Source organism: Protopterus annectens, chromosome 12.part0, assembly GCF_019279795.1.
Source record: "Protopterus annectens isolate FY-2018-M chromosome 12.part0, PAN1.0, whole genome shotgun sequence".
Lineage (NCBI taxonomy): Eukaryota > Metazoa > Chordata > Ceratodontiformes > Protopteridae > Protopterus > Protopterus annectens.
The window spans coordinates 498,950,592-498,975,050 of record NC_056746.1 but is presented as its reverse complement, the minus strand read 5'-3'; the positions used below and the strand labels follow the sequence as shown (position 1 = coordinate 498,975,050).

General features: G+C 36.7%; 1 protein-coding gene across 3 annotated transcripts in view; it reads left to right on the top strand.

The window, feature by feature from the left end:
* OTOA (otoancorin) overlaps positions 1 to 24,459 on the top strand; it is a 952,220-nt gene that overhangs the window by 188,201 nt on the left and 739,560 nt on the right. For all 3 annotated transcript variants that reach the window (XM_044089617.1, XM_044089616.1, XM_044089618.1), the window contains exons 7-8: positions 19,454 to 19,585; positions 22,508 to 22,740. In XM_044089617.1, the coding sequence (XP_043945552.1) occupies positions 19,454 to 19,585; positions 22,508 to 22,740 (365 nt within the window). The remainder of the gene's footprint in view (positions 1 to 19,453; positions 19,586 to 22,507; positions 22,741 to 24,459) is intronic.

The following is a 24,459-nucleotide window of genomic DNA, read 5'->3' as shown; positions in this document are numbered from 1 at the left end:
GATAGTATGTGAAATAAATGACAGAATGAAAGAGGCAGTGTATATAACACCTGAAGTGTTAAGACTTCCAGTTTATGCAGATGACATTATAATAATTGCAAAAACAGAATTTGTATAAAAGAAGTAATAATTTGCAGAAATAAGTGTCTAAAAATGATGAAGATGTCTTCAAATAAAGAGAAAACTAAAGGTTTAGGTGATGTAGTAAAGATCAGGAGTATATATTTTACAATGAATTAAATTTATGTGCTTGGTAAACATTTGGGAATAAACATGTAAGTAGAAATCAATGGGGAAAACAATCAAAGAAATAAAGCAAACGTATTTTCTGGAGAACATATAAATTATCATTCAGAAATAAGGTATATTTGATTAATTCAGTACTGATGGGAAAAATAGCATACTTGTCAAGTGTATTTATGTTAGTAACAGTATTTGAAAAGGAATCGTTGCAGATATTGTTTTCATTTATATGTAGTTCTAGATTAAACCCAGTAAAAAGATGAGTTTTGTATATAAATAAAGAAGAAGGGGGTTAGAGTTAATTAACCCAATGGTATGCACTGCTTCATTGAATTTGTACAAAGTGTTAAAGTGGATAAATAAAAAAGATGAGAGATTAGTAGTAACCATTTATGAATATAAGTATGATAAATATTGGGGTGTGGTAAAAAAAAAGAGTAAAAGATAAAAAAGACTGTATAAATAAAAAAATAAAATGTTACCAAGAAAAAAATATATATATTTTATGGAAAATAAAAATTGATGATATAGAAAAAGATAAAAAATGATGGTATAGGAATGCAATGATAAAACATTATTATGTAAAACCATGGAAATATGTAACAGATGAAAAAAAAAACTATTGAAAGTAGAATGTCAAGATTTTTATGTGGAGAATTGTAATAGATAAATTGCCAGTAAAAGAAAATATGCCATATAAAAAGAAAAGTGATAGATTATGTTTACATTGTCAAAAAGAAGAAATTGCAGAACATGTTTTTGAAAGGTAAAGGGAAAACTATGTAAAGATTTTTTTTGATGATATAAAAGAAGTGGATAAATAAACATGGATTTGATTAAATATGGATATTATAAGAATAAAATAAAGAAAGTGTTAAAAGAGAAGGTGAAAAGTTATATATATATATATATATATATATATATATATATGTGTGTGTGTGTGTGTGTGTGTGTGTGTAAATCTATGTAAATATTTGTATATATGCAAATATTTTATAAATAAGAGTTATTGTTGTATATAAATAAAGGACACCCTACGCCTTTCAGTAGGTGCCATGGGATCTTTTGCATCCACCTGAGCTACCACAAACTCAGACAGATTGGACCTTGGTTTGAGCATCTTGTCTGGAGGACAGCACAATCAGGAGTGCAGCACTCCCCTTATACTACACAGCAGTATCAGTAATCTATATGTCTGTTGTGGGAATAGAACCTACAGTTTTATGCACCAAAGGTGAGTGGGCTACCTGTTACATAAGTTGCGGGGATTTCACCAGAGCATTGCCTAATTACTAACTCTTTTTACATTGTTAATCTGCTTTGGACCATACTGAATAACATCAGTCTTGCTATTTGCCATTACCTGACACCATAAGTGAATTTCCTGAATCTAAGACAGTCTTTTTCCATTGTTTCAGATTGTTACTTCTGGACCTGAATTAAATTTTTTTTTTTTTTTTTTTGTAGTGTCTTTCTAAACTACCTCATATAAACTGATGTTCATTTATTTTAAATGTTTGTTTGTTTGATTTGGAGTATATATACTGATTGTAGACTTATAAATTATTCAATATTTTTCTTAAATAAACTGAAACTGTTTTGAAATTATACACTTTTTTGAGGATAAAAGCATAGGTGTCACTCTTCTTCTTTAGAAACAGGACATAGAACTTAAACTTATAGCTTTCAACGACATGCAGTCAAAGGCTTTATTTAAGGATTAATAATTCAATGTGCTCTGTGTTTGTTTTTATAATGAAGTTTAAGTACATTCTTATTTCGTTTTTAGACTATGCATTAGGGAGGAAAGTAATAGGTGTTTACCTGCTCAACTTAGTTTTCAGCTTGGAGTTATGTGATGCTCGTATTTGACTTTTTTGAGAAAATTGGCTTGCCATGCATCCTGTATCATATTGCAATCACAGCAAGCCAATTCTGTATGCATTGCACTCAGCTTCACAGTATCTATAATATTCCCCATTTCCTTCATAGTAATCATCCATGAACATAACATAATTTGAATAAATTATTTTCATTTTTACCAAGGCATCAGTACCAAACTCAAAGTGCTTAGGGGCTTAGCAAGCTTCTTAAGCATATCTAAACACTGTTAAGATTGGGTTTCACTCTTAAAATTGACAACAGACTGACTGCTTGCTGGCAAAGAACAGTCACAGAAGGTAAAACAGCAGACAGCTCTAAAAGCTGTTAGATGGTTAGCTCTGCCACACTGATATACAAATTTGTGGCAGAACAAAGTGCCTAACCACTTTTTAGGCATTTTGATATGCAGAGGAATGCTTTGTTAATGACTGCTATCTGTTTAGCAGTGCTAAACTGTTTTACTGGCTTTCAAAGCCAGTAAAATACTGCATACTCTTACACTTTTTTCTTTTTTCTTAATTGGTAAGTGCATGGAGCAAATAAAGCTCCATGTACTGTAAAGAATTATTCTCAGATCCCAGCAATAATAACCTTTAGTATCTGTTTCCAAGATGGCTGCCAAGATTTAATTCTTGAGCTTTGTTCTAGAGGTGAATTTCCTGGCATCCATGTATAAAATACATAACAAATCAGTTATGTCTGAAGACCAAATAAAAATACTTTGCATTATGTAATTAGCTTCTATGTAAAAATCAATCTTACCTTCAGATAAAATGTTGTACAAAAATCATTATATGTAAATTCTTTTTTTAAGAAATTTAGTGAGTAACCCCTTTGTTAAACAAAAAGCACTTTTAATGGCCTTAACCATGTGAAACCACCTATGATATTCCTGCCAGAAAGAGGTACTTAACTCAGGTGTTGGACTATTTTGTTTTATTTAATTTTGCTTCTGCACTTACTGATTTTGTAGTTGGTAGCCTGAAAAATAACTCATTTCACTTACACTTAACTTAGGATGGCTTGTCACCAGTGTGCTATGTCATTACCAAACAAACTTTATTATATAAACAGTAACAATATCATAAAAAAATGGCTCTACAAAGGATCTTTCAGCAAGTAATATTTTAGTGCCAGTGGAGTTTATACTTTTCATCACTATTGTAAAACTCATGCTGGCACATATATATTTGGGGGTGTTGTAGTTTCCCCTCAAATAGGAGTGCAAGGCAAGCATTTGGAAAAAAAAATGCTTTTAGATGTATTAGAAGTGATTTTCAACAATTTCACTTTGAGGAAATGACCCCTGCCATACCTTCAGAACTTCAATATGTTAATGCTCAATACCAGAAGCTTAAATAAAAAACTATACTCCCTCCAAGTCCTCATGACACTCAAGACTATAGATATTTGTGCAGTTACGGAAACATTATTTAAAGTGGCAGGGAGTACCCTGACAGTGCAAGGTTTCAGTGTTTTCCTCACTTTTACATCAGTAGCTTTATAGACAATAGATAAAGGTCGGGGTGTCTCAATATACATCAATAACAAGCATACTTCTAGGGTAGTCAAACAGGATGATGTGCTAGAGTTCCTCCATTTGTAAATCACCATAGAAAAACCCCATACAATACCCTAGCCAGCTATAGGTCACCATCTATGTCTCAAGATGTTCACAATGCATACTTGGACCTCATAGAAAAACTTACCATCCAACCTAACACTCTGCTCATGGGAGACTTTAATTATCCTTCTATAGATTGGGAATCCTACAGGCCACAAATCTACAAGCATAGAGATTCTTAGACTTTGTAAATACAAACAACCTTGATCAAATAGTGAATATGCCCACTAGAGGTTTCAACATACTTGACCTCATGTTCACAAATATGGGAGAATGCTGCACCTCCCTCCATGTCTCATCCTCCCTGGTAAGGTCTGACCACAAAACTGTCTCCTTCAAAATTAAAATCAACTCTGTAATCCCATTAAAACCAGTAACAGTTAAGAACTATTCCTAGATAAATTACCTGTTATTAAGTGATAGTTTGTCAAAATTTGATGGCCTCAAACCCTGAGATCACACCGACCTATGTTGAACTGCTCTCAGAAACTCTATATAACCATGTCAATGGCTGCACAGAGGTTGCTGTATCTACAGAAGTAAGCACAGAACTAGCCCCAGAAACAAACAACCATGGTGGCATCCCAAATTAAACAGAATATACAGCAAATCAAAAACAATTATAGCAAAAATCAGGAAGGGTAATTCCCATAAAGACAAAAACTCTCTCACAAAAGTAAATGGGTAACTAAGAAGGCTAATTAGGTCAAGCAAAACCAACTACAAGGTTAAGATATCATTTCAGATGAAAGATAATCATAAGGCCTACTACAGCCATGTCAGAAACTTCAAGAGCAGCACACAACAGTGTGCTGTACTGGTGGCTAATGGTGCCACATTCACTGAGCATGGCAATATAGAAACCTGTTAGCAGACAAAGTGTAAACTAATGGCTTGTTAGATCGTAACTGCATGCTCACACTGACAAGCACTCGATTATGTTGCTCTGCTTCTCCCATCGATTATTTGCCACCTACAAATTTTTTTTATCTAAAATATGTCTCTCTGCAGACATAAGGGTAGTGGGTTTTATTCTTGTGTTGTTTGGGCAGTGATTGCAAGTGCGTGGGGAAAGAATGAAGTGTGTGTGTGTATGAATGTAGGAGTGCCTGCGTGTGTGTATGACAGAGCGATCAGTAAAGGAATGCATGGAGAGTGTGTGTATGACTTTTGAAGTGCCTGCGTGTGTGTATGAGAGAGCGATCAGTAAAGTAAGAAACTCCTGTTCATAAAAAATAAAACGCACCATATTAAAACTTTTTATTTACATGTTGTTGTTTGTCTTTCGGCTTTTTCCCGGTAAGGGGGCGCCACAGGGAAACTCCGGTCCGCTAATGATTGGCAGTAGATTTTTACAAAATGCCAAGGTGCCAGCTCGACCCCCAACCTTTAACGAAGGCATGCCCATTTACGCACGCATGTCTTTCGAACGCTACCCAACCACGGGGAGGACATGCAGACTCCACACAGAAAGCACTCCCAAGCCAAGCCGAGAATCAAACAGGAGAACCTCTTGCTGTGAGGTAACAACGCTACCGCCATACCACCGCAGCGTACTAACACTTTTTAAATTACTAATCTTAAAACCCTTAGAAAGGCAGTTATCATTTAAAGAGCTACCTATACAAGGGATTATAATTTACCATGCCTGGGAAACATCTTACTACTTTTGTGTTTCAGTATGGTGACATGTTGTATATTGCCTTAACTTTATTTAGATTTGGTGACCCTTCCTTCCTTGAACATATATTACCATAAAACTCAAGAAATGATGTATTAAATTTGCATTTCAGTTTAATGTCAAAATTATTTGCATATTTGTTTCTGTGTTTTGCCACAGACTGCATCGTCAAAGAAAATGTTAACATTCAGAATGCCTGGGATAAAATATATTATACATCTGAAAATTTCTGCAACCAATCTGACAACCCAAATTAAACTCCTGTATCTTCTAAGACCTTTGTGATTAAAAATGTATTTGTTATTCTGTTCTTAGGATTCACCTCCATTTGGTAGTAACCTGCCTTCACATCCATTTTGCTAAAAATAGTAGCACCATTCAACATAATGATAATGTCATCCAAAGTGCTTTCCCTCAGGATGGCTTTATTTACCATACATATATCAATGCTACAGTCATAGTGCAGGTGTGCTTTAGCATAGGCATGGTATGCAATGGCTAGCCACTTACTCCAACATCAAGAACTGACCAGCCATTGTCACAATAGCACAGGCATCTGGTATCCCACAGCAGTTCTATTAATTTAGTTTTGAATGCTTCCAGATTGCTTTGCTCCCTAGCTACTCTGGGAGATTATACCAGCCTGCTGAATCCAGCTTTGAGAATGCATGTTTTCCTGTGATTGTCTTTAAACACGATCTGATAAGTATTAAGCCATCTTCCTGTCTGTCTCTCAGATAAGAGTTTGGTTAATATGTAGTTTGGATTTTAGAGGTAGACAAAGTCCCATTTTAATAATTTCTATATCTTTGAACCAAGTAGAAAGGTCATTCTTTCATTGATGGGTAGCTACTTGAAGCACTGGAGGAAATAGCAAAGATGCATATTTGGTTCTGCAAGTAATTCAAATCTACAGATCTTTGTAAAAGTAACAGTACAAGTGTTATTTGTATTTGTGGAGCCCATGCTCAGTTTTTGGGATAAGTATGTTTATAGCTTTGGTTGTGCACATGCTGGAGGCGAGAAGGTATGAGAGCTTGTAGCATAAATTTAGTTATTTAAGGTTCCGCTAATATTATCTGTATGGTTTGTTAATAAGAGAGTAGGATCCAATGTGATCCTGGATATTTTTTGCTCTGTTACTACAGGCAGCATATTGCCTGATGTGTCAGCTATTGTCTGGTGCAGAGTTTTAGCAAGCTATTATGGGGTGCCAAAGAACATTGCATTTGATTTTCTCTGACTAATAATCAGCATATTATCATGTGTGCATTGGCAGATCCTTGCAAAACTTATTTTGAGTTTTTGCACAGGGTGTTAAGTGTTTTTACTTGATTTTAACAGCAGATGATAATCAGCATTCATTCCTATATTGAGCTATGATTTCTTGTGCCACAGATGATGACCTGTAGCTTGCTCAGATATGGTAAGGGACACTCTCCAGTTATTTGCATGTGGGTAAATGCCTGGGTGCCATCCGGTTTGAAAAATATTGAAGAATTCTTGCTGCTAATCAAGACTGAGACACATTTCCACCTTGTGTCCCATTCTCTCGTGCCTCATGGTCTACATGTGTGCAAGGCAATTTAGCCTTGCACTGACAGAGTACATTTTGTGGCTTTAAACCATGTCTGTGTAATGTCACAAATCCAATGTTTCTGTATTCTCTACAGAGCTTGTAGGTTGTGCAGTTTCTTCTGAATTCCTTCTGATTGTATTTGCATTGCCATTATTTTTGTCACTGTCTTGACGTGAAATCTGTTTTCAATGTGTAATTGTTTTGTTTAGCATATGGTCATCAGTGATTGTGCTACAGCACTTGAAAGCAGTGGTAGCAGCACATCGGTGAGTATATTTGCTTTTTATGCATATGGCTGTGGTTTTTACTACCGCAACCTGTAGATGAATAGGAAATCATAAGTTGTACTCTAATGTTGGGTGCTGTAGTCGTGACTGTCTTAGTTTCTTTGGTTTTCCATCCATTCCCTATTGCAATGTTATTTTTTTACTGTAACCTAGGCAATGCATTTGTCAAAGGCAGTAGGCACACAATCTGTAGATGAAACACTGAATTGGACATTGCAATGGATAATTCAGATCTGCCTTATGCAAGATATGCAAGGCAGCAGTTAAGGGACTACAGTACAAGGTCAGACCATTGAGATGGCACCATTTTGAGCTTTTACCCCGGGATGCCGCTGGAAACGTTCATAGTGTGCCCAGTCAAACTAACCAGGTAAACAACCGGATAACAAAATATTTACTGCAAACCTCTACAGGTAGCCAGTAAAGTGAATCAAACCAAACAGCCAGAGAATCATGGAAATTTGTTTATACAGGAGAAAATCTTAATTACATCTGGTAACAGGTCATGTTACATTTCAATATGTTCATTTTATTCAGTAGTAGTGTAGTAACACCGATGTTTGGAAACACAGAAATTTGGTATGCATACTTGTACAATCTGCACGGCAAATGATGCTTAGGTGGTGTATCGCTTGCATACTTTTCTGTTGTATTTGCACCAGATACTGCTAGTGTGCAGTGTGGGAATAGAAAGATTAAAACATTACCCTGGTATCAGAGGTGGCAGTGCAACATATTCATAGTGGCTTAACATAAGAGTAGCTCTAAGCAAGCACCATGTGAAACCTGAACAAGCACCTAGAATTATTCAGTGCAGCTTCCACACCTTAAGTCTGAAAATGAATTCATATACTCACATGAACAGGAGTAGCTGCATATTGATGGCTAAAGGTGTATAGGCATGTCGGGTGGTTACAACACTGCAAAACTGGTATATAATGGTGGAGATATTTGGAAGGCATGAGCAAACATACCAGTATATTAAAGCCATAGCACCAATTGAACTGGAGGCTGGCAAATAGATTTAGTAAGGGATTTTGTCCATGCACAAATATTTCAACAGTGATTCCTTGCAGTGACATCCATTATCTGATTCAAGGTAAATTAACCTTGATGTCCTTTATTTAAAAAAAAAAATCAATAAAAAATGTACTTTGTTATAAGTGACTTCTGGACACAAGAAAAAGGAAGGGGAAAATATAGCAATGTGGTTTGTATGTACAAAGACAAATCCAGGGACACTGCAAAAGGATTTTTTTGCAAACCAACCAGTGGAGTAAACACATATGAAGGCAAACACTGCATACCAACACACTTTGCACATGTAAATCTCAATTTTTAACAAGGTGGAAGCATGAAGTGATACCTTAACACTTATATTAATAAAGATCTAAACTGGTTAATAGTATAACTGTTTTATTCTTTAGCTCCTTGGTGCAAGACCTTACTGGATGCGAATACAGTCAAGTAAGGCCATGGCCATAGTGCAGCAAAAAAATGTCCCCTCTAACAAAGGAAATGCTAGAGCAAAGATTAAATTACATGAGTCAAGCACCCCGCTGAGATCTGCCAATCAATGGAATTACCAGGTCAAATTACCCTCAGGACTATGACAGCTAAGGAAGCTAAGTGTTATGGGGAGGGGAGAAGTAAATGGACTGGAATTCATTGTCTCACAAATTAGTGCCATTTAAACTAAATTAGAAAACAAGGCAGCAGTAAACAGCACTTTGAGTGTGTTCTATGGCATTTGCACTGTTTCTGTTTTAAGTAGTCATTCAGCAGCAGGGAATGTTACTTACACTGTTCTATTTTACTCAGTACTTTGTACGTATGCAACATCTATGAAATGACAGGAACTTTAGGCAAACGGAGGCCTGCATGATGTAACATTTTTGAGCCAAACAAAGATTTCTGGGATACTGAATGGCAATCTGATTTATCCAAACCACGTCAATATGCCAGCCTCCAGGTGGTCAGAGTCTGGAATTACATATAAAAATATTTAAAATCCTGTAAATAATCCTAGAGTGCTGTTAAAGTGTAGGAAACATCATGCCAAGATGTTTTAAACATGTTTTTTGAGTCTGTGGGTGCGGTACAACAGGTTTCATGCCACATGAATGGAGGACAGCCACAGTCATCCTCCTTCATAAGGGAGGACCTTCAACACATCCTAGAAACTACAGGCCCATTAGTCTGACTAGTCTTATTTACAATGCCATAGAATGAATCATCATGGAAATTATCAACAAGGACATAGGAGACCTCCAGACACTGGATCCATCCCAGTTTGGCTATGTCAAAGGTAGGTTATGATTACTGAATCTGGAGGACTTCTTTGAAAAGGTCACTAAGGCAATGAATGAGGGAAGAATGGTGCATACTGCCTACTGGTTAAAGTATTTGATGCAATACGCTACTTGTGCATTGTCAACAAACTTACAGAACTAGGTATAAACCTTTTTATAACACAATGGATAGCTAGCTGGCTCACTAACAGGACCCAGGAGGATAGAATTAATGAGGCCACCTCCATAAAGAGGCCAGTCACCAGTAGAGTCCCCCAGGGTTTTGTGCTAGGCTCACTCATCCTTGGCATCTACTTCTCAGATGTCAAAACCAATGTCAAAGGCCTCTGGCTAATCAGGTTTACAGATGATTACAAATTAGGAGCAGTCATTGAATCCCCCAAGATGAGAACACCTTCAGGAAGGTCTAATGTAGACAAATGCTTAGTGCCATCTTTTGAGAAGTCTGCTACCCCAGGTAACTATGTCATCAATAAAACACCCTTAAATGTTGATTCACTAATGAAAGATCTGGGAACTCAAGAATATAGTAACCTAGCCTTTGAGCAACATGTGTCCAAATTAGTAGCAAAATCCTTCTATGCTGCTTAACTTTTAAGCAAGGAAATGGTATCTACGTCCAGACAGGTCATCATACTATTGTACTTAGCCCTCTTCAAGCCCATCATAGAGTATAATGCCCACTTCAGTATGTACCTGATCAGACACATGAAACAACTGGAACATCCAAAAAGGCTCCTAACAAAAATAATACAAAGAGTGAACACAACATCCTACATTGATTGCCTCAAAGCCTTGTCTCTTTATTCAGTATCATACAGACTTCTGAGAGGTGCCCTTTGTCTGGCATGCAAGGCATCCCTGGATCCTGTTTTTCATGAACATTTTGCACATCCACAAAACAAACAGCATCATAACTATTAGCTTAAAAGCCATACATTTTGACTGCAATATAAACAGGACATATTGGAGACACAGATGTGTTTCTCAGAGAATTCCCATTCTTTGGAACAGACTCTCCATCCATGTGAAGTAGAGTTGCTCAAGCTGCACCTATGGATGGATAACCTCAAATTCACCCCTGGTCTGACTCCTATGTCAGTAAATCAACCACTATAAATCAAATATAAGTCAAATTTCTGGGTCACATTTGGGTTGCACATCTAGGCCTTTAATGGTCCCAGTGGTTCTTAACCTAGTATATAACTATGGACTTATGAACCTTCCAGTCTGTTAGTGCAAGAAATCTGGACAAAGCCAAAACTGATGGTGGGACAAAGGACCAAACTCAGGAACAGGTGTTTAATACTACTCTTATAAAATCAGAAAGTAGCTAGAAAAGCAAGTTTTGCATTAACATAAGTTCATAGGTTCATAGGTTGGTACTAGGCTATCAGCCCTAGGGCCTATACAAGCCTAGCCATAACAATTCCCTGGATATTTCTTCCCACAATATTTACTTCTCTGGACCCCTGTCTAGCAGGGCAACTGACATGATCCCCGGGGTGAATTTCCTATCTCCCATCCAATCATCAAGGTTCCTTTTGAAGAGGGCCAAGGAAGCACTCTGCTTGACATGTATGGGCAGTCTATTCCAGAGTATGGGGAGTCTGTGGGACAGGAACCTAGCCCTCCAGCATGTTTTGTTCATTGTGATGACAAGGTTTAGATCCCTGGAGCATGTGGCTCAGAGATTGGGATTCCTTTACGTGGATCATGTCCATCAGCTCAGGGTTTGCTATGGCCTTGTATGTTAAGCAGAGATCACCTCTGAGTAGATGATATGCCACAGAGTATAGCTGGAGTTTATTTTAGATGGTCAGCATATGGCATCTGCTTTAGGCCTGTGATTCTTTTAGTGAGGTATTTCTGCGGCCTTTCCAGCTGTTGCTGATGTCTTGTGAGGTACATACCAAACAGGGCATTATACTCTATAATGGGTTTAATGAGGGATGAGTACAGTGGGACAATGACCTCCTTTTTTCTGGCTGAAAAGCCCTTAGTGATGAGGTGTGCCACACAGAAAGATTTCCTGACTGTTGTGGCAATGTGGTTATTGAAGATGAGACCACTGTCCACCTATGTCCCTAAGTCTCTCATCACACTTTCAATGTTTAGTGTACTGCCACCTATGTGGTAATTCATGGGTATATGTTTTTTCCAAAGGGGATAACTATACATTTCTTGGCATTAAGCTTGAGCCCATGGCTCTGGCACCAGGCATCTGTTTCTGTAAGGCTCTTTTGTAGAATATCAACATCATTTGGGGATTCAGTAATGGCTCCCAGTTTGCAGTCATCTGTGAACTTTGTTAGCCAGAGTCCCTTAGCATTGGCCTGTACTTCAGAGAAGTAGATGCCAAACAAGAGTGGTCCCAGGACTGAACCCTGAGGTACTCCACTTGTCACTTATCTGGAGATGGATTTGGAGTCAGCTACTTTTACAGTCTGGGTTCTGTCAGTAAGCCAGTTGGCAACCCATTGAGTGACATAGGGATTTATGCCCAGCTTAATACGTTTATCTATGATTCCAGAGTGAAGGATGGTGTTGAAGGCCTTGATGAGGTCCAGATAGGCTGTGTGGACCGCCTTACCCTCATCCACAGCACTGGAGACTGATTCAAAGAAGTCAATCAGGTTCAGGAGACAAGATCAGCCCTTCACGAACCCAAACTGGGTGGGGTCCAGTGTTTGAAGGTTGCCAATGTCTTTGTTTATAAGTTCCATGATAATGCATTCCATGTCCTTGCATATCAGGCTCGACAGACTGATGGGATGGTAGTTCCCAGGATCCAAGGTGGATTCCCCTTTATGGAGTGGGATAACTGTAGCTGTGTGCCACTCAGTGGGCACAAAGCCTGAGGTGAGGCTATGTTTAAACATGACACTTAGGTGAGGTTCCAGTTCATTTTGTAGTTCATGTAGTACACAGCCCGGGATGCCATCTGGTTCCATGGATGCTGTATTCTTAGCTTTGGAGAGTGCGGTTTCTACCTGCGTGGCCATGTTTACCAGAATTTGGCAATATTTTGGTATTGAGATGGGCCCCTTAGGGGGTGAGAGGGGGGTGAAGTTGGCACTAAATCGATCTACCAGGATATTGGCAATATCCTTGGGATCAGTATATTTAATGCCATTCTGTTGTAGCTCAGAGAAGATCTGAGCATTGCCATTTAGATTCTTGACATGACTATAAAATGCCTTGTGGTTGTCTTTGGAATCTTTGGCAATTTTATTTTTGTAATTAGCTTTTGAGGATTTTATGAGGGATCTCAACTTCTTACTGAAGCTGGTGAGGGAGTTTTTTGCATCCTGGGATTTTCCTCTTTTCTGCAACAGTTTCTTCCTTCTGTTGTATAGTTTGTTTATAGCAGGGGACCACCAGATTGGCTTCCTTTTTTTGGAGGAGAGCATCTTGGTTCTGTTTAACAGCAATACATTTGTTGAAGGTTAAAAAGTAACACAATTGATTTAGAGGTGCTTATAAATGTTAAAATATTACAAACTAAGGCAAATCTCACAGAACAAGAAGGGGTCCATTTGCAGAGTGCTAAAGAGAAAACATGAGAGTACATGGATAATATGCATGAGTTTAGAAATGTTGCTGTTAAGCATTTTTTTTTTATAATAACTCCAGAGCACAAAATCTTTTCGCACAATGACCTAGGCAATAGAAAGGGTTGTTACCAAACTTAGGAAGCCTATATCAAGAAAAATAACCAGAGATCCTGTAGAGGTATTAGAGCTATTTTGGAAATTTTATGAAAATTTGTACAAAGCAGAGAAGATGAGAAATCAAGAAAAAGTCCAAATGGAGATATTTATGGAAGACTTCATAGGATCATAGCCATTTACTAGGCTATCAACCTGGAGGCCATTTTAAGCCTAGTTGTTTCAACCCAGTGTAATACCATAGATGTACTAGTCAATACCCAAGATTGCATTTAGTGATGACTGCCCATGTCCAGGAGATTTGTGGGCATTATCCCTGGTAAGAATTTACAGTGCCCCATCCATTGTGGGTGCTATCCCTGGAAAGAATCTATGGTGCCCCATCCACTCATCCAGGTTCCTCTTGAACAGTGTTATAGAGGTGCTCTGTTTCACATGAATTGATAGCCTGTTCCAAAGATATGGTAGTGAATGGGAGATAAATTTGTCCCTCCAGCATGTCCTGTTTAAGCTGCAGGCCATATTTAAGTCCCTGGAATGTAAATATGTCATGGTCGGAAGGTAGATCAGGCTCAATAATTAACAGTTCTGATGGAAAGAGATGAAATAAAAGTGGTGATGTATAACCAATCTGCAGGAAATTCTCCAGAAATAGATGGTATTTTGGTGGAAGTTTGAAAACTGGGAGGGAAGAAAGTGATAAAGATCTGGAAGGTTTTGTTTAACAGTATTTTAAAAGGAGTGTAAGCACCAACATCCTGGAATGAAAGTTATGATGGCTGTAATACCTAACGACAGCAAAGACCCATCAGATCCAGCTTCATATAGGCCCATTTCAATTTTAAACCATGATTTAAAGTGTTTATGCATATAATGGCTAAAAGAATGGCAAAGGTAATGTCATTACTGATAGACATGAATCCGTTTGGTTTTGTGGAGAGTATGCAAACATTTAACAACATTAATAGAACAATGATGATCCACAGGGAAGCAGACTATAACAAAATGCCATTGCTGTTGGTAGGTCTTTATGCAGAGAAAACATTTGACAAAGTCAGCTGGTATTTTATGAGTAGCATAGTAGAAGTATTTGCATTTTCTAATACAATTATAAGATTAATTAACAAGATATATAAGGCATCAGAGGCAAAAATCAAAATTCCTCTCTGTTAAGCTGTATCTGAACAGAGTAACCAGACAGGGTAGCCTCTTTCCCCTTCATTTGTTTTGCATTTAGAACCATTGGCAAAGAAAATAAAGGACTCAGAAATTCAAGTACATAATTGGTATGGTAGTCAAGAAAATTGGCTTTATTTGCAGGTGATATTTTGTACCTGATAAAACCAGAAAAGGACATTACAAGTTTTGTGGAACATTCTAAGACAGTTCTGTTTTTTACTTAATGAAGATAAAACAAAGGCTATAGCTGTAAGCTATGTACCCACTCATGAACTGGTTCAGCAATAGCCATATTTATGGGGACATGATAAAATGAAGTATTTAGAAGTATGGGTTAAAAAGGACACTTATGGCAGCTAAGGATATGTGGGAAGAAACTAAACTAAACAAAAGATAATACAAAAATTGCGAAACTAGAAGCTCTTGCCAATGTCTATGGATAGCAAAATACAAGCAGTAAAACTGCTTTAGTCTCTTTAGTTTAATGCACAGTTCAGGCATACTTTATCAACCAGAGAAGCTGTGGATAGTAATTAACAGTACTAAAGCTAGGGCAGGGTGAGAAGGGCAACTGCCTTGGGTGCAAAGAGTTTGGGAGCATGATCAGCTGATCCCCATCTCTCTTTATGCATTCCATTTGCAGTCTAAACTGTAGTACCTGCTTGCAACATTGAAGTAAACAGTTTGCTTCAGTTTAAAAGTAAAAATAAAATGTTCTTTTTCTTTTTAAACTAAAACCTGAGTGCTGTGTCCATACAGACAGGGCATAAACTGTAACAACTATTTGCTGAATTTGTAGCAATTTGTAGCAAGAAGCTTAAATGAATAAATTATTATTATTATTTTTGAATAAAATGGTAAAAATGGCAAGGCACAGAAACAGGACCTGAATGGCTGGGGCAGGAGAGGGGGTATCATGCTTCTGGCCACCTGGTTGATGTGCCAGTAAAAGGAATGTCCATTTTTTATTTATTTATTTATTTATTTATGCATTTTTGCTCTTCAATGGAAAAGATGAATCTAGGGCATTGATCTAACTTGTTTTTGCTCTTCGCTTGAAAATATGAGGGGTGGGGTGCTGGTTGAACCAGCTACACTTCTGGTAATTAATAAAGAGTTAAAGGATTTTATCTGAGAGGGGAAAAGGGCAAGAGCTGAGTGGGAAAAGCTGATCCTTCCAACAGAACAAGGAGGTTTAGGATTATCCCTTATCTGAAGGGATATTTTAGATCTACTCAGTTAATGTTCTTATATATACACAAGCAGAAAACTACAATTCGAAGTTGAAACAGATGAAGATGAAGCAAGTAAGAAATTCAAGAAATAAGGAAAGAGTGAGATTCTGGATGCAGATCCTTATGGAGAATAACAACAACCGTATAGAATATTATATTCATAAAGTAACAGAAAATATACTGAAAGCTATGCCAACATGGGAATGGAGAAAATATATTTTGCCGATAGGGATGACTGCAATTAGGGGTACAGACAATAGTCAAGATAGAGCTGAAATTTATTGGAGAAAGATGGCAAAGGAATAAAGTTAAATGGAATAAATAAGCCTTTAACACTGTAGAACTTTAACACTGTAGAACAATGGCTCTCACATCGCTGCCTACTACTTAACCCCAAGAAAACTAAACTGCTTCTCTTCACACCAGCCCGAAGGCACAACCCCTTACACTTCACTATCACATCCAATGATAGTACTATCATTTCTCCTGATGCTACCACAAAATTACTAGGAATAACAATAGACAACAATCTAAACTTTGACAATCATATCAACACTACTATAAAATCTGTGAACAAAAAAATAGGAACCCTCTACAGAATCAAACCCTTTCTTACTCCACTTGCAAGAACTACGTTAGCCAGAACTCAACTTATCTCTATTTACTCTATGCTTCCCCTGTATACACCAATCTATCAAAGAAAAACCTCAACAAGCTAGTAATATCTTACAATAATATTGCTAGATTTGTTACAGGAGCCCCTTTTAGAACACATCACTGCCTGAACCTAAAACAACTAAGCTGGTTAGAACTTCCTAATCAGCTCAAACGTCAACAACTCATAATAGCCCACAAAACCCTGCACCAACCCTCCAAAACTCCAATACTCTCTTGCCACATCACACCTTACTATAATCAGAAACAGCTACACTCTTCAAGCAAACTATTAATCAAAACCACTATATCTAAAAACTCTGCAGGTGACTGCCTGTTCTCAAACTCTGTTGGAAAAATATGGAATAAACTACCCTCAGATATCTCATCTCTGACTTCTCTCCCACTTTTCAAAAGGAATCTAAAACTGCATCTCAATACAAAATGGCTATGCCCCTGTAGTAACCCAGACTAATACTATTTCTTTTCTTGTCTTCTGCCTTTTTTTCCCTACTACACCCTATAACTCAACACACACTGCCTGTTCTCCAACTTTGGTGGAAAATATGCTATAATCAACCCTCAGATATCTGATCCTAGACCTCTCCCCCACTTTTTAGACCCATTTACACAGTACTTCTTTAAAAAGTCTATGTCCTAATAACTCTACAGGTGACTGCCTATTCTCAAACTCTGTTGGAAACATAACAAGACTTACTCTGTTCTCCTTTTTTGTTTACTTTCCTTCTTCCCTATTTTTTTCTCTCTCTACACTCCTTTCAGCTTTTCTTTACCTCTCATTACACTTCAGCATTCCTCTTATAAAATTTATGTATTCATTTTTTGTATTGTAATGATTTTTGTGAAGCACATTACGTAGGTTGTAGTTTATGTATTTTTTGGTTCTCAGATTGTAATATGCAATCTCCTGATTAAAAAAAAATTTTATTTACTAGTTGTTTACTGTTAGTTTTATAATTGTTATTACTTCTTTTGTAACACCTTCTGAAACCATGTAATACTCATTGGAGCTTTTCTCCCCAGGCCTCTACTGAAAATGGACATATATCCAGATAGACTAGCCCGGTCAACAAATGTAAAATAAAATAAAATAAATAAATAAAAAATAATTAGAGTGGGAACAGTAATAGAATGGGAAGAGGATAAAAAGACATTTGGACTACAGGATAGAGATTGCCTTCCTTATCAGGGATTGATATCAGAGGTAAAGGCAAAGAGAAAGGGATAGGGGAATACTAAGTGAAAGACCTGCATTGTTTGAGTCTTTAGTTGAATCTCTGTTAAGGATATAAAATATTGCGCAACTATAGGAATCAATCAGAGGTGGTCAGAAAGATTGGGAAGAGCGAGATTAGATAAGAAATTCACAAAGAAACAATGGGAGGATAAGGAATATTTTAGATCTAAGGCTCTCATAAATATAAAAAAAAGTCTAGAATATTTAGGATTTTTGCCTGGGAGGGTTTGCATAGGTATTTTTATACCTCAAGCAGACTCCCAACAAATTCCTTAGGTACATATTTGGTAAATGTTGGAGGTGTAATGGGGAAGAAAGAGGTACCTGGGAGCATATGTTTTCATAGTGTAATGAGTTGGCAGATATTTAAAAATTCCCTGCAGAATACTCTGTCAGGAATACTGGGAGAAAAGAGGAGTGAAACTAAGGAAATATTTTTTTGAGCTGGGATAACAATGTGAAAAGGGGGTTATGGATGGATGGATGGATACAGAATCTGAATTGCCTAGACATAGCAAGACTTTGTTAAGTTTAATTCTGGTGGCTGCCAAAAACAATTACTAGAAAATGGAAATCAAAGTCTAAACCAACCATACGTGAAGTAGTGAATATAGCAACAGAGACAGAAGAACAGGAAATAGGATCTTTGGAAAAGGATAGGAGTAAATTATATAGAAAAAAATGGATGTTGTATGAACAATGCATGGAGAAACTGTTTTGGAGAAAGAATGAAGTTTAAGAGATGGTTGGGATTGAAAAATAATGTAATATTGGATTGAATATATTGTATAGAACAATACAAGTGATATATAATGTTGTAAATGTGAACTTGTTAATATGGTTTGATTACTTTTATCTGTCATTATTTACTGAGTTCAGTCCTTAATGATTTGCTAGAAAGCCACATGTTTCATGAGGAATGGACCAAAAGCATGAGGCAAAAATCTGGACATTCTGTGAAAATCTGGACAGTTGACTGGCATGGATTCCATAAAATTACCTTCTAAGAGTCAACATAACTCTTTGACTGCTATAGAGGTACACATCCATTAGAATACAAACACACACACACACACACACACACACACACACACACACACAAGGTAGGACACAAATATACTACATGCACATTTTTCCAAATTTCTTTTTATTAAATATTTCAGTGGGTACCAAAAAGTCAACCAAAAAGTAATAGCTGGTATACTAGGTAGACAAAATACACAAAAAAACCCCCTATACTAATTAATTGAGAATAAAAGAACCAAATTAAATAATTTGTACATAATTTGAAACAGAAAATAAATTCCTCAAATATAATAACTGTGTGTAACATAAAAGTCATGTCCTGTAATTGATTATAAACACACCAAAGTTATATTTAAGGGATTGCCTTCCCTACCCAAAGCCTAAAGGGGCAGGCGATCTGCTGAATGGGAGAGAGAAGATCTTAAGAGTAGGAACCAGGGCCATGTCTGTGTCCAAAATGTTATGAACAAATTACTAAAAGCTCAATGAAAGCATATATAATAATTTGTATTCTCTGTTTATGTTGTATTCCCTGTTTATTTATCAAAGTCCTACTGTTTTGTCCCCCATGCCATTGGGGAACTAAATCCAATCTGACATTCTCTGTTTGCCTGTTTTGTCTTTTGGTGTCTTATGACTTTCTGCCTCTTTATCTACCTCACTGCCACTCTCTGGTTGGAAATAAATTAAAGATGTAGGGTCTTAGAACAGCTATCTTCTTTGATTCTTCAAAATATTTTATTGTTGAGCTAGCTGTATGCAAGATGAAAACTTGAGGCAATAATGTTTCATTCATGATTATTTTTCCTTCTTCCTTTAGAATGCCATTCAACGGTATTTGGAGAATCTAAGGCAGCAGCCAGGATTGTTGCTGACAAAGCTGCGAGAACTTGATGATCAATATTTCCAGCAGGCTATGAAGCATCTGTTGAGTGGCAGAAAGGAAACTATTGTGAGTGAACCATTGTTTTTGTAATGCGGATTGAAGAAGTAATGTCATTTTATACAATTGCTTCCCCACACTAAATGTTTATTTTCACAATTATTTTTTGTGACTATCACATTCATGGTCATCTTGTAAATGGGTATTTAAGATATATTTTTTCATAAGTTGCAGTTAGTAACTCATGTGCTGTAATGAATGAGAAAGTACCAGCTGCAGCTGAAAGCACACCTTACAAAATTATTTGCTGGAGGATTCTGGACAAAGCCAAAAATAATGAGAGAAAGACCGAAAATCAGGGGAATTTATATATAGTAATCTAATTTACTTAATAGGTTACTAGATCAGGTTTTGCAGAAACATGTATTTTTTAACAATAAGAAGAATAAAACTACAATGATTGGCATTATTAAGTGACAGCCTTAAACCTTTGTACCAAATTAAATGTTTTGCATACTTATTTACTGAGTCTTAAATACATTTAGTAATTCTTTAACTAATTTAATCCAGGGATAATGGTTGGATGCATCCATAGACCTCAGTGTATTGGCAATATGTGGAGAGGTGTGTCCATTAAAGTCTATGGATGCATCCCACATTACTTTTTCTTCTGTCATGAGGATAAAGTTTGAGTGAAGCCTTCTTTAAATCAGCCAGGGAAATGTATAAATATTTTACACTTAAAAATTTAAGAAGTAAAATTAAGAACAGCAGAGGCAGAGAACAAAGAAGTTAATGCAGGGGAAATAATCCATGACAATTCAGTCACTGTATTCCATGGCAGAAAAAGTAAGAAAAAAATTATCAGAAAATCACTTTAAATCTAATTGATAAAATGTTGTAACAAAGGTACCTGTTGCAATCAAAGCCATATATATATTCTTGACTGTGATACATATAATTTCTTTGTATAGTGTTTTGAATAATCAAAGAAAGCTTTAAGAGATGGTAATGAGTTTCCTTCTCTGAAGAACAAACCAGGACAATTTATAAGCCAAAAATGCAATTGGAAAACAAGCAACATAGAGATAAACACTTAAATATTTTGTAGGAATTCTATCTGTAGTATCAGTGGTTTATACAATATAACTCCTGCTAATTATAATTCTGAGATCATGATAACAGCAATAAAGAAAGAGAGAAACAAAGAAAGAAGCCTTCTAAGGTAGCACAATATGAGAGTTTGCAGAATTTTTGAAGGAAATGACATTTTTGGAATTACTTCTTCAGCAGGAATGGTTTCAGCGAAATGGTCAGACACCAAATCTAGATGCACACTAGCACTGTCAAGAAGGTTGATATATGTAGACAAACACACACACACACAGACACACACACACAAATACACACACACACACACACACACACGCACACACACACACACAGACACACTAAGTGCATGTACTTAGGGCAGTTTTAGAATTATCAGTTTATCTAACTCCATGTTTTCTCGATGTGGGAGGAAATTAGAGCTCCAGCAAAAAATAACGTGGACCTAGAGAAGCTATGCAAATTCCATATAGAAGACATCCAAGCCTTTTTTCTTAAACCTTATTAATAGTGACAAAGCAGACTAGTATGAAGTCCTGTAGCAATCATTGCCTGAGCTAAAGACAAATAAACCGCACAGGTTTTCTACAGATTCTAGTACTTGACTTTATTCCCTTTCAATTTATAGTCTACAAAAAAATAACAATGTGAAAGAACTGGAAGAATGATTTGCTAAAATCTGAACGTTGGCAAAAACTTCCATGTTAGTATCCTGGTGATCATCATTAAACCTGAGGTGGCCATTGGCACCAGTGTTATTACTGATCTGTGAGGAAAAGTATAGCACACACCATAATTAGGGAGATGTGACAGCACAAAAAATACATTTATTGGGTTATAGTCCTCATAACATAGATAGTGCTCCAGGAAATCTCCTTATCTTGTTATCCTTTAATTTTTGCTAGCTAGTGACACACAAAAGTTCTTGGCTACTTCAGTTAAGTTAAGAATACTAACAGTGGATAACACAAATATCCTGCATTCCTACCAGCAATGTTTCCATCAAGGATACCCTACCAGGGAACACTGGATATAAGATGTAAAATCATGTCCAGCTGTGTACTTCCTGATGTAGCATTGCTTATTTATGAGAGTGAGCTATAATCTAAAACTGAATTTTAGGCAATAGGGTTCCTGGATCAATGCAGTAGTATTGTTCATAAAATAATGTAGTTCCTTTTACTGTAGCTTTTTCAGTCAGGCCCTATGATAAATGAGGTACACTCCTACACCCATGCTTCAGCACTATGATATTAGAATGGCTTCTTTGTTTCATAAATGAATGCATAAATAAGTCATGAAAATGTTGAGATAAAGTGCCACTTTTTTTGTTTTTTAACAAAGAAGCAGAAGTGAAAATTAAAAATAAATTCAACAATTTATCACCTTGCATGAATTTTACTAATATGTATTTTGGCTGAATATTCTAGTAGTGCAATTATGGGTCAGTGGAGAACATCAAGGGTAGCTAGGTGGACTCTCCAGTTTCTTTAATGAACTTGCAATGCATGAGTTTATTAAAAAATTCTTTAAAATACAACTAGAGACACTAAATAAAGAAACAAACTAGGCATTAGTAGGGAAGAAGGAAGGCAGACCTTTCTATCACCATGTGTGAGGGATTTTTCCCACAATGTCCAATCTGTTTGCCACTTATGTTGTCGCTGTTTTGTAAAACAAAGTATGTTGCATTTTTTTGGTGTTTTGACTACATCAGAGTTTTTGATGAAACTTGTCCATAGCCAGTCGATGTTGGAAAACTGAGAGTGAGATAACCAGATACAAGTAAATGTAAGTGCTCTCTGAAAAAGTACAATTTAAAGAACTTCTAAAGATACGTTCCTGGAATGAACAATTTTATAACCCATTTCTGTTTTTCAGATTCCAGATATTTCTGTTGATTTTGAATTATTGAAGAAAGGGCTTCTGGAGACTCCTGGTGGAAATCGGACCCTTTTCGCAATTACCACTGAAAAATGCATTCCATTACTTCAGTCTGTAGACTGTGTGGAAATATTAAGTCAAATGTTGCGTATAACCTCAGCTGGCTTTCTACAAGTAGGGACTATCATGAAAATACCAGACAATCTCCATGGAGACATATTTAGAAACCTGTAAGAATTTCTTTACATATTTGAGACATTATTGTTTATTATATACCCCAATGTAGGCACTGCTTGATCCATATTAGGGAAAAATAGATCACATGATGTTTTATCTTTTCTTGAGGCTGATCCTGAAATAGAAGCCCAGTATAAGGATAGGGTCACCATGTCACCTGCCCCATTCATTCAGGATGTGCCCATTTTTGTCTACAAAGCAAAGCAAAATTCTAGATTCATATATGTACTGATACCATATACAGGTACCAGATGTCTATGCATCCAAGCAGGACTATCATGGGCTTTGATTATTCTGCCTTTGTATATCATATGATACCAAAGCTTGTTGCTCACATTACTTTGGGACAAAGACTTGAAGCCTCACTTATCACTTGCTATTTGATAAAGCTTTTTTTCCCTTGCCATGCACTGTAAGTCTTCACTTTTCATACTATCTATAGTAAATGATTTACACTACAACCTTCTGCTTCTTCTTCTACCTGTTCTAGTTGATTCACTGTAGTATGTTGTATAACTTCTCTAGACTGCTCGCTGCATTTATTCAATGCAATGGGCGGTGCAGTGGTGCAGCAGTTAGCATTGTCAGCTCCCAGCAAGAGGTTCTCTGGTTCACTAGTTGCCTCCCACATTCCAAAGACATGCATCTGGAGCATTTCTCCCTGGGCCTCTGCTGAAAATGGTCTCTGGCCCAGTTGGATTTTCCTGGTAAACAAATGTTAAATAAATAAATGTAATGTTTATGTTATTTTTATATTAGTGAAATTAATGTTTTGTAATGTATCTGCCTTGTGGCTTAGGTAAGAAGTGAATGAGTCCTTGGACCAGCTGATCTGTAGTAAGTAAATAATTAATAAAATAAATAAATAAAATTAATTAGCCTATTTTGTGGATCCAATTCATAAAAAAGTTTAATAGAAGACACCCAGTGATCAGGTGCCATGATAACTCATCCAGATGAAGGAGCTGAAACTTAATCTGGCTGAAAAATGCCAGTCTTGAATTCACTGTCAGAACTGAAGCTCTGTAGCCATCATTGTGTATGGCATAAGCTGCAGTAGTTTGCTACAGTTTAAAAGTAAAAAAAATTTTTAAGCTCCTCAACTTAAAGTTAGGGGGTCACCAGGTGAGGGGAATATTCCAGTTGCAACATGAGATGATTATACCTCTGGGTGTAACGTCAGCATAAATCTCATTACTGAACACCAAACAGGAGCAGAACACCTGTTCTGCTGTGACACTTGCAAGACTCAAAGGTATCATCTTATTTGAACAGGATACATCTAAATGCCAGATTATGTCCACAACTTTGTCCATCATAAATCCTCCCTTCAAACCAAACATCACTGCAAATAAAACTAATCTTAAATTTAAAACAGCAAAAATCTCTGTCTTTCAAGCATCAGCTACAGAGAATCCATTTCCTATCAAAGATGATGGCAAGTTTTATTATATTTTAGATTTGTATCCTTCTGAGTTAGATGTTTTTCTGCATGTGTATACTTCACCTTGTACATTTCAGTTTGGAATTCTTACACTGATCATCACTTTGTCAGTTATTGCAAAATGGTGAGTGACTTTTTCTAATGTCATACAGTTACAGAATGTTTATCTTATAGAAGGACCCTACCAGTCTCACCACCAGGTCATTCTCTCTGATTTAATAATGGCTTATAAAGTTAGCTACATTATATGGCAAGTTGTGGACAGTGA